At 50.7% G+C, this 11554-nt stretch overlaps 1 protein-coding gene across 1 annotated transcript; it reads left to right on the plus strand.

The window, feature by feature from the left end:
• Positions 1–10644: 10644 nt before the first annotated feature.
• Positions 10645–11318, plus strand: LOC129548018 (keratin-associated protein 12-2-like). The gene has a single exon (XM_055414326.2). The coding sequence runs from the start codon at positions 10662–10664 to the stop codon at positions 11034–11036; it is 375 nt and encodes a 124-aa protein (XP_055270301.2). The 5' UTR covers positions 10645–10661; the 3' UTR covers positions 11037–11318.
• The last annotated feature ends 236 nt before the right edge of the window (positions 11319–11554 follow it).

Raw genomic sequence — 11554 nt, forward strand, 5'->3', positions numbered from 1 at the left:
CCAGCCAATCATCTGCCCTCCACAAGCTGCTGTCTCTCTCACAAGCTCCAGGAGCCCCTCTGTTGGCGCCAGGACCTCCCCTCTCCCAAAGGTGGACACACAGCTGCTGCCCAGAGGAGATTTGAACTTGGCAGGCCTCCCAGAGAGCCCTCGACAGGGTGGACGGTGGGGCCCCAGGAGCCTCCTCTGCAGAGCGAGCTGCTTGAATCCCATATGACAAACATCAGCTGCTATAACAAATAAAGCGTTTACGTCAGGAAATATGGACCCATGTCTGTTTTGCCTCCTCTCTGGGGCCCCCTCACCCCCTCCAAATTTGGCCTGTGGGTGCTCTGCCGGCAGAAGCCAGGCAGTAAAGACGCATTCTCCTATCCGAGTTCAAATCACTGAGAGACCACAGGATCTGAAAGCTGCTGCCATCCACACATTCCATGTCCCTTCCTACCCCAGGCCCACTATCCCTGCAGCAGATGGCCCTTCAAGGCTGGCATGGGAGGCGGGTGTGGGTGCAGAAGGCTCAGACCCTGAGTGGGCCCTGGGTTCCTCCCACACCCACCCCCTGCCCATGCAGGTTGAAGGTGACTTGGGGAGCAGCAGAAACCCTCCTGGGTCTGAGAGTCCAGGGCGAGTGCCTTTGGAGAGAGGTACCGACACTGAGGAGGCTTGCCTATGTGCTGGTCTGTGTGCGAGATTCTGGGGGCTCCAAGGGGACGCAGTATCAATTTAGACACCACGCATTCTGTCTCAAGGTTTCAGGGCCTGCCGAGGACAGACAGAACAAAAGAGACGCCTTGTGAACAAACCCTCAGGACAGTAGGGGAGAAAGAGCCTGCTGTCTTAGCGATTGATAGCGATAGAGGAAGAGGGCAGCAGTCAGCACCAGGCACCCGTATCCCCCCACTTACCCCGCACACACCAGAAACAGACTGATGAGGCCCACAGGAGCAGGAGAACAGTGGAGGCTGGGGCAAGAGGGACGAGGAATGGAAAGCGTCTCCCCATAGGACACTGTCCCTACCCCAGCTCAGCTCCACCCAGGAAAGAGGGAACGGAGTAAAACCCAAAGAGGACCTGTAAACAGGCAGGGGCCAGATGTAAACCTGCCTCAACTCTTCAGTCTCTTTCCTGAGTTTACTCAAGACAAGTACCATTTTTCTCTTTTGCCTTTAGCTTCTCTTCTCAGCTATTTGTACGGCCTCCTCAGACAACCATTTTTGCCTTTTTGCATTCCTTTTTATTGGGGATGGTCTTGATCACTGCCAAGTGATCAAAGGCGAAGGAGAAAAGGAAAGATATACCCATTTGAATGCAGAGTTCCAAAGAACAGCAAGGAGAGATAAGAAAGCCTTCCTCAGTGATCAGTGCAAAGAAATAGAGGAAAACAATAGAATGGGAAAGACTAGAGATCTCTTCAAGAAAATTAGAGATACTGAGGGAACATTTATGCAAAGATGGGCACAATAAAGGACAGAAATGGTATGGACCTAACAGAAGCAGAAGATATTAAGAAGAGGTGGCAACAATAAACAGAAGAACTATACAGAAAAGATCTTCATGACCCAGATAACCACGATGGTGTGATGAATCCCCTAGAGCCAGACATCGTGGAATGTGAAATCAAGTGGGCCTTAGGAAACATTACTATGAATAAAGCTAGTGGAGGTGATGGAATTCCAGTTGAGCTATTTCAAATCCTAAAGTGCTGCACTCAATACGCCAGCAAATTTGGAAAACTCAGCAGTGGTCACAGGACTGGAAAAGGTCAGTTTTCATGCTAAGCCCAAAGAAGGGCAATGTCAAAGAATGCTCAAACTACTGTACAACTGCACTCATCTCACATGCAAGTAAAGTAATGCTCAAAATTCTCCAAGCCAGGCTTCAACAGTACGTGAACTGTGAACCTCCAGATGTTTAAGCTGGGTTTAGAAAAGGCAGAGGAACCAGAGATCAAATTGCCAACATCCACTGAAGCATCAAAAAAGCCAGAGAGTTCTAGAAAATCATCTACTTCTGCTTTATTGACTATGCCAAAGCCTTTGACTGTGTGGATCACAATAAATTGTGGAAAATTCTGAAAGAGATGGGAATACCAGACCACCTGGCCTGCCTCCTGAGGAATCTGTATGCAGGTCAAGAAGCAACAGTTAGAACTGGACATGGAATAACAGACTGGTTCCAAATAGGGAAAGGAGTACGTTAAGGCTGTATATTGTCACCCTGCTTATTTAACTTACATGCAGAGTACATCATGCAAAATGATGGGCTGGATGAAGCACAAGCTGGAATCAAGATTGCCAGGAGAAATATCAATAACTTCAGATATGCAGATGATACCACCGTTATGGCAGAAAGTGAAGAAGAGCTAAAGAGCCTCCTGATGAAAGTGAAAGAGGAGAGTGAAAAAGTTGGCTTAAAACTCAACATTCAGAAAACTTAAATCATGGCATCTGGTCCCATTACATCATGGCAAATAGATGGGGAAACCATGGAAACAGAGACAGACTTTATTCTCTTGGGCTTCAAAAACTGCAAATGGTGACTGCAGCCATGAAATTAAAAGATGAAAAAAAAGATAAAAAATAAAAGATGCTTGCTCCTTGGAAGAAAAGTTATGACCAAACTAGATAGCATATTAAAAAGCAGAGACATTACTTTGCTAACAAAGGTCCATCTAGTCAAAGCTGTGGTTTTTCCAGTAGTCATGTATGGATGTGAGAGTTGGACTATAAAGAAAGCTGAGTGCTAAAGAATTGATGCTTTTGAACTGTGGTGTTGGAGAAGACTCTTGAGAGTCCCTTGGACTGCAAAGAGATCCAACCAGTCCATCCTAAAGGAAATCAGTCCTGAATATTCATTGGTAACACTGATGCTGAAGCTGAAGCTCCAATACTTTGGCCATCTTATGCGAAGAACCGACTCATTGGAAAAGACCCTGTTGCTGGGAAAGATTGAAGGAGGGAGGAGAAGGGGACGACAGAGGATGAGATGGCTGGATATCATCACTGACTCAATGAACATGAGGTTGAGTAAGCTCCAGGAGGTGGTGATGGACAGGGAAGCCTGGTGTGCTGCAGTCCATGGGGTCACAAAGATCGGACACAACCGAGCAACTGGACTAAACTAAACTGTACTCTTTACGTGTTCATTTCAATTTTAATAAAACAGCACCATCTCCGTAGGTAAGTGGACAAAAGCCTTGGTGGACTCTTCATTGCACGAAAGTTAAGAAGACATAGAGAAGGTTTCACTTCACCTCAACCCAAGAAAAGTGAGGTGCAGCGACATTGACAGACGTGGAAACCAGAACCTACAACCCACGGCAAAGCCAGAGCCATCCGTCGAGATGCGCAGAGCATCTGTGGGGTTCCTGACCGGATAGCGGCGTCGCCGTGAACAGCGCAGGACAGGCACATGTGCATCACTTGACGCCAAGCACAAAGCCGGCGACTGCTGACCCGGGAGTAGAGAGTCGATGAAAGACGTTTACGGAGCTCACCTTAGTGACAAGGTGACAATTCCAAATGCTCCGGGACTTCAGATCTCGGGCGAGCCTCTCCATCACGGTGACACCCTTGTCATCCACGTGACTAAGGCAGGGACCGTCGCAACCCCAAGGGCGTCCCGTGAACCAGAGCAACCCATGGAGACTCCCTCTCCCTCTGGGTGGGCAGCGCGGTGGTGCTTAGTCGTAGGGAGGGCAGCAGAAAGGTGGGATGTGACATCCAATGCCTGGCTTGGTGAAGACAAACAGGCCTGGCGGGAGGTTTGCTTTGAATGGAAGGATAGTGAGGCAGTGCCAGGCGTACTGGGTGCTCTCAGAGTTCCCTCTTCACATCTTCACAGTCACGTGACATCACAGTGATGGGAGTTTCTGGGTCTGTGCCTTCTGACAGGAAGGATGCCCTGGTGACACTCCTTTCAGACTCTTCCTTGGTTCCCAAACGGTTGTCCTTGGAACCCTGGTGTGCCAATGGCTCCCTTCTGTGGGGAGCTCCCAGCCCTCCCTAGGATGGCCCCAGTGCCCGTTCTCTTGAAGGACCCACATTCACACCACAGGGGCTGAGTTGACACTTCCTGGGGCAGCCCTCTGGCTCCAGGGCCAGGCTTCCCCTTCCCGGAATATCGCGGGCACCCCAAGTGCAGGCCTGCACATTCCTCCTGTAACTGCCAGGATTCTGGATGGAATGGGGTTTTTGTGCACAGTGAGCTCATCAAGTGTCCAGTAGACGGAATGCTCAAATTGGACCTTCCTTGCTCCTGAGGAAGCAAAACGTCAGATGCCGCAGGACAAAGGGAGCCACGGTGAGGCCATGCAGTGCACGAGGCAGGCTCCAGGCTCGTCTTGCAGCTTTAAGCTCCCTCTCCTCTGATGGGCTGCACTGTGTCCCTCCTGAAAAGATATGTTGGAGTCCTAACTCCCAATACTTCTGAATGTGACCTTATTGGGAATGTCCTTGCAGGTGTTGCTGTTCAGTCACTCAGTCATGTCCGACACTTTGTGACCCCATGGACTGCAGCACACCAAGCTTCCCTGTCCTTCACCATCTCCCAGAGCCTACTCAAACTCACCTCCATTGAGTTGATGATGCCATCCACCCATCTCATCCTCTGTCATCCCCTTCTCTTCCTGCCCTTAATCTTTCCCAGCATCATGGTCTTTTCCAGTGAGTCAGCTCTTCACATCAGGTGGCCAAATTATTGGAGCTCAGCTTCAGCATCAGTCCTTTCAATGAATATCCAGGGTTGATTTCCTTAAGGATTGACTGGTTTGATCTTATTCTTCAAGGGACTCTCAAGAGTCTACTCCAGCCCCACAATTTGAAAGTATCAGTTCTTCGGTGCTCAGACTTCTTTATGGTCTAACTCTCATATCTGTACATGACTACAGGAAAGACCATAGCTTTGACTATATGGACCTTAGTCAGCAAAGTGATATCTCTGCTTTTTATGCTAAGATTGCCATAGCTTTTTTTCCAAGGAGTAAGTTGTGATCTAGTGAAAACGAGGCCAGTGGGGTGCGCTTTAATCCAGAGACACATAACTGTGTCCTCGTGAACAAAGGAACTCTGGACACACAGGTACCCCAGAGGGAAGATGCTGTGAAGATAACGGCAGAGGTCAGGGTGATGCCTGTGCAAGTCAAGGAGCCACAGAGATGTCAGGAGCCAGGAGAGAGGATGAATCCCCCTCATCACCCTGAGAAGGGCCCAGCCTGCCCACACCTTGATTTCTGAGTCTAGCTTCCAGTCCATCAGACCACACATGCTGCTGAACATGGTACCCAGTCTGGTTGCTCTACAGCACGGAACCTTCTCCAGACCCTCCCCTGCTCCAGGCCCAACAGAGGGTGGAGAGGCCAAGAGGGTGCCTGTGCTACAGGGGTCCAGGCATGTAGGTGCCAAGGTCAAGAGCTGCCCCTGGAGAGAGCTGTGCCATGTCCCCCAACCTCCTGAGGAGGAGGGATGGGCAGGTACGCCCTCTGCAGGCAAGCGAGGGATTCCCAGGGGGTCACCAGGAGTGTGACAGAGTCCTCCAGGGAGGCCCACCCCTTTCTGGGGCCACCACACTGGACTTTACTGTGGCTGCCCTAACAAGTAACCAGAAACATATGGCTGAAACAGCACTAAGGTGTCACCTCTCAGCTGTGGAGCTGGGATCAGAAACGAGTCTCACTGGCCGTGGTCACGGATGGACAGTCTGATCCAACCCAAGGCCTCAGGGCAGAATCTCTTCCTTGTCTCCTTCAGCTTCTAGAGGCACTGCATCCTCGGCCCGTGGCCTGCATCCTGCTTTCCTCTCCCTGTGGCCTCCCTTTCAGTGGCTACGTCTCCTGTCCCCTCTCCCAAGTCCACCCGTATGACTCAGAACCACCTCCCATAACAAGGCCCTTAATTTATTCCCATCCACAAAGTTGCTCTGCTGTCCCTGTAAGGGGATTATCACAGGTTGTGGGGTCAGATGTGGGCATCTCAGGGGAACTTCCATGGACCTCCCAATGGGAGGGAGAGAAGCCACACTTGTCAGAGAAGCGTCTGTTTTCCACTTAGACTGGCAGGGGCTGAAAGAGTGGGGGTTACATATCAGTTGCTGAGCAGAAGACTTTTTTACCTAGAAGGGGTCAGTTCAGGCAGTTAGTGACTTCCCTCAATCTACAGAGCACAATCGTACTCATCTTGCTGCTGCTGCTGCTAAGTTACTTCAGTCGTGTCCGACTCTGTGTGACCCCATAGACGGCAGCCCACCAGGCTCCCCCATCCCTGGGATTCTCCAGGCAAGAACACTGGAGTGGGTTGCCATTTCCTTCTCCAATGTGTGAAAGTGAAAAGTGAAAGTGAAGTCGCTCAGTCGTGTCCAACTCCCCACGACCCCATGGACTGCAGCCTACCAGGCTCCTCCGTCCATGGGATTTTCTAGGCAAGAGCACTGGAGTGGCTTGCCATTGCCTGCACTCATCTTACATGCTAGTAAAGTCAGGCTCAAAATTCTCCAAGCCAGGCTTCAACAGTATGTGAACTGTGAACTCCCAGATGTTCAAGCTGGATTTAGAAAAGGCAGAGAAACAAGAGATCAAATTGCCAACATCCACTGGATCATCAAAAAAGAAAGAGACTTCCAAAAAAACATCTACTTCTGCTGTATTGACTATGCCAAAGACTTTGGTTGTGTGGATCACAACAAACTCTGGAAAATTCTTCAAGAGATGAGAATACCAGACCACCTGACCTGCCTCCTGATAAATCTGTATGCAGATCAGGAAGCAACAGTTAGAACTGGACATGGAACAACAGACTGGTTCCAAATAGGAAAAGGAGTGGGTCAAGGCTGTATATTGTCACCCCGCTTATTTAACTTATATGCAGAGTACATCATGAGGAACGCTGGGCTGGAAGAAGCACAAGTTGGGATCAAGATTGCCGGGAGAAATATCAATAACCTCAGATATGCAGATGACACCACCCTCATGACAGAAAGTGAAGAGGAACTAAAGAGCCTCCTGATGAAAGTGAAAGAGGAGAGTGAAAAAGTTGGCTTGAGGCTCAACATTCAGAAAACTAAAATCATGGCATCTGGTCCCATCACTTCATGGCAAATAGATGGGGAGACAGTGGAAACAGTGGCTGACTTTATTTTTTGGATTCCAAAATTACTGCAGATGGTGACTGCAGCCATGAAATTAAAAGATGCTTGCTCCTTGGAAGAAAAGTTATGACCAACCTAGACAGAATATTAAAAAGCAGAGACATTACTTTGCCAACATAGGTCCATCTAGTCCAAGCTGTAGTTTTTCCAGTGGTCATGTATGGATGTGAGAGTTAGACTATAAAGAAAGCACTGAAGAATTAATACTTTTGAACTGTGGTGTTGAAAAAGACTCTTGAGGGCCCCTTGGACTGCAAGGAGATCCAACCAGTCCATCCTAAAGGAAATCAGTCCTGAATATTCATTGGAAGGACTGATGCCAAAGCTGAAACTCCAATACTTTGACCACCTCATGTGAATAACTGACTCATTGGAAAAGACCCTGTTGCTGGGAAAGATTGAAGGGACGACAGAGGATGAGATGGCTGGATGTCATCACTGACTCAATGAGCATGAGGTTGAGTAAACTCTGGGAGTTGGTGATGGACAGGGAAGCCTGGTGTGCTGCAGTCCATGGGGTCTCAAAGAGTCGGACACAACTGAGCGACTGAACTAACTGATCACAGAGCAGGATGAGGACTGACCTCATAAGTTCAGGGGACAGTGTAGTCCCTATAGCTGAGCACTGGGAGCTCAACCCTTAGCCGAGAAATCACCTTTCTGTGCTTGGTCACCAGCATGGCCATCTGTGACCTGGCCTTCTCTGCAGAAGGACTTTGCAGATCCTGGGGAACCACCCCCAGAGGAAGCATTTTAGGGAAAGACACTAGAGGAGAGATATCACATGCTCGGTGAGCATTGCATTGTGATGTTTATTAGGCCTGTGATACTGGAGGCCTCAAAGCCTGAACCAGCCAATGTATGCACCGTGGGGATGACCCGGGCAGGGGCTGGGGGACACTGATGGGTGAGTCCCTCAGCCTAGCTGGTTGGGACCAGATGGCCTTGCTGCAACACGGTCTAGTCGGGTCTGGGAGGTGTGAAGAGAACAATGCCTGGGCCGCCTCGTGGGAGGACAGAGAGCCCACTGCTTCTGACCCTGAACACGGGCCAGGGGTCTTACAGGTCATGGGCTCAGAAGCAGGAAGGGACGCTTCAGGGGATGGGTCTGCAGACCAGGGAAAGGCAGGAGGGCTGGCAGGACCTGGAAGGCTGGCAGGAGGGGATCACATACACAATGCACTTGCAGTGCATGGGGACAGACAGGACAGGCTTGCAGCTCAGAGGCACACAGCAGGATGCTTGGCAGGGGCTGGACACACAGTGAACATCCTGGCAGGAGCCAGACACAGAACAAATGTCCCATCAGGGACTGGGTACACAACAGGCTGGCCAGCACAGCAGAGCCACGTGGGGGGCACCACAGGGATTTTGGCAGCCCAGGGCAGGGCAACAGACAGCAGGGCAGGCCGGCTGGCAGGAACAGGGCACACAGCAGGCTGGCTGGCAGCCCACAGAGCAGCTGGTGTCACACATGGTGGCATGAGGCTGGGTGGGGTCAGGGCAGAGGACAGAGCTGGTCTGGAGGCTCCCTCCCCAGGGTGCACCTTATACCCAGGCTGTGGCATCCTGGCAGTGAGGGACTGGATGTCTTCCTTGTGGCCGCCTGTTGTTTTTCCTCCTCCTCCACCCAGAGGTCTCTTTCTTTAGCTTTTGGTTGCTGTGACTCAGTTCAGGAAGCTCCCTCAGCTAGAGGCTGACGTTGACCCAGTGGCCCTGGGATTTCTGGAATTGCAGCCTGGGTTGGATAGGGAAGGGCCATCAGGCCAGGAATGGGCCCCCACATGGTGATTTTCAAGGTCTCCCCCCAATTTAACCACTCTGTCCTCTGTCCACATGAGCACAATCACACTTGTTGCACCAGCACCTCCATTTGATTTGTGATCCAGAAGATTATCCCTCGGAGTGGGGCTCCTTACTGGGGGCTGTGGTTACATTTTTGCCGTAATCATAACAACATGGTTCCAGTTTGTGCCAGGACTGAGCTAAGCATTTTACATGGACCACCGCATAACCAATCAGTTATCAATCCTGCCACCATTCAAGGGACCAGCAATGCAGATGTCCAGTCAAGAAGACCTGGAAAGTCCTGTAATGCATGCAGGTTCCACCCCTGCAAACAGAGAAGCTCTGAAGCTGCTCGGTCTCATTCTGCAATCTGTGGTTTTTACATTGTGCCCAGTGGAGTGGGACTTAGGGGCAGTGTACGATTCTTGGATCTGTAAACTGGAATTTTCCTAATCAGATTTGGGGGATTTTATCCCTTATTTCTTCAAAATATCCTTAGGCTTCAGTGTCATTCTTTTCTCCTTCTGGGGTTGAAATTACTTGCATGTTAGCCTTTCTGATATGGTCTCAAAGACCCTCTTCATTTTTCTTAACTCTTTGTCCTTCTGCAGATTGGGACATATCTTAGGACTGACACGTCTTCAAGTTCACTGACTCTTTCTTCTTCCAGAACCCAGGTTGTGCTGTCTCGTCCTTGGGCTCTGTAATCTGAACCTGCCCCCTACACTGGCTCCCTGGCACCTCACACTGTGGGCTTTCTCACTGACCCTGGAACATGCCCATTTCTGCAGCAGGTTCCTTACCTTCCCTGCCGCAACTTGCTGCCTCTGCCTGGAGCACCCACTACCCCTGACCCTTTACCGCACCCACTGCCAGCTCAGCATCACCAGAGGCTCACAGACCACCCACCAGCACCCACTTCTCTGCTAAATCCACTTTCCGCTCTGGGTTTCAGCCCCCTCTGGAATGATTTCATGCATTGATTTTTCATTCACTCATTTATCCATTGACTGAAGGGCTCATGAGCCTGGATGTCTCTATTGCCAGCACACAGAATAATCTGCTGCCTCTGCAAATCCGCTCTTGATGATTACAATAAGGCAGAAGCTGACACATTTTCTGTAAAGGGCAGAGAGTAAGCTTCTCAGGATTTGCAGCTACATGGTCTCACTCACAACGACTCAACATTGTACGGAAAAGCAACCTTAGACACATTAAATACATGAGTATGGCTAAGCCCCATAAAACTTCATTCACACACAGGCAGCAGGACAGACTTGCCCCACAGATTTCAGTTTGCAGACTCCTGTTTCAAAGTTCTCCTGTGGAAAATAAAAGCTCAAAATACACCACAGCCTCCAAGTCTTCACTGATGGCATGAGATAAAAAGGAGTAAAAGGACCCAGTACTCTGAGTTGATTCTGAGGTGCCCTGTGCACAAAGATGACCTGGAGAAACAATGTGAGCCCCATGGAAAGGCAAAGTAGAACATCCTATTTACAGAAGGAGGAACTGACCTCAAAGCCAAACTAATTTATGGAGGAAAATAGCACAGGAAAGCGTGTCCCAGGGTAATAAGATGTTGGGGACACGGTAGTAACAATCACAAGGAAGTCAACAGTTGTGCTTCTTTGTTGCTGGGACGCCCACAGCCTGGGTATAAAAGCTGCCGAGGGAGGCAGCCTGCAGACATCTCCAGCTCTCCTCCAGACACCAGCCAACCCCACGCCACCATGTGCCACACCAGCTGCTCCTCAGGCTGCCAGGCTGCCTGCGTGCCCAGCTCCTGCCAGCCATCCTGCAGCACGTCCAGTCCCTGCCACACGTCCTGCTTCACATCCAGCCCCTGCCAGCCAACCTGCAACACGTCCAGCACCTGCCAGGCGACCTGCGTGCCCGTGAGTTACAGGCCAGTCATACGTCTGCCAGTGACCTACAAGCCCTCCCTGTGCGTGACTCCTTCCTGCCAGTCCTCTGTGTTCCTGCCCGTGAGCTACAGGCCAGCCGTGTATGTGGCCCCCTCCTGCCAGTCCTCCGGGTGCTACCAGCCCTCCCGCCCCACCCTGGTCTGCAGACCCGTCTCCTGTAGCACCCCCTCCTGCTTTTGATCACGAGCCTCCTCCCAGCTGCTCCCAGTGCAGACGGGGTCACACCTGTACCCCTCTCAACATGAGTCCTCGGTGGACCTCCAGGTTCTGCATGTGACAGATGAAAACCATGATTGACCAACCTCTGAACCCAAGCAAGAACGTGGCGGGATGATCTGGACCCTTCTGTGAACTGGTGCATTCCCCCTACCCACTGCCAGGAAGCCCTGGTTCCCAGGGTCCTTCTCTGTCTCCTGAAGGAAACCACACCCCACGGGAGCCAAATAAACCATGCTATCTCAATGCAGCCTGTCCTCCTGTTTTATCTTCACATATTTTTAAGTTTTCTTCTTGTAGGTGAATACAAATCTTAAGTACAGAGGACCCTCCTGAAAGAGCCCTCTTGACAGTTCAGCTGAAGGTAGAAGAGGGTCCTTGGTGGGTGGTAGGTGGGGGAGGGTGTGTCCCCACCCATGGCTGCCACTCAAGACTCACATTGTGGATGGGGGAGGACTTCCCCTTTCTCTGAGGTAGGTAGG

The sequence above is a fragment of the Moschus berezovskii genome, chromosome 1 (assembly GCF_049115385.1).
Source record: "Moschus berezovskii isolate FMDL1 chromosome 1, NW_MosBer_1.0, whole genome shotgun sequence".
In the NCBI taxonomy this organism is placed as follows: Eukaryota; Metazoa; Chordata; class Mammalia; order Artiodactyla; family Moschidae; genus Moschus; species Moschus berezovskii.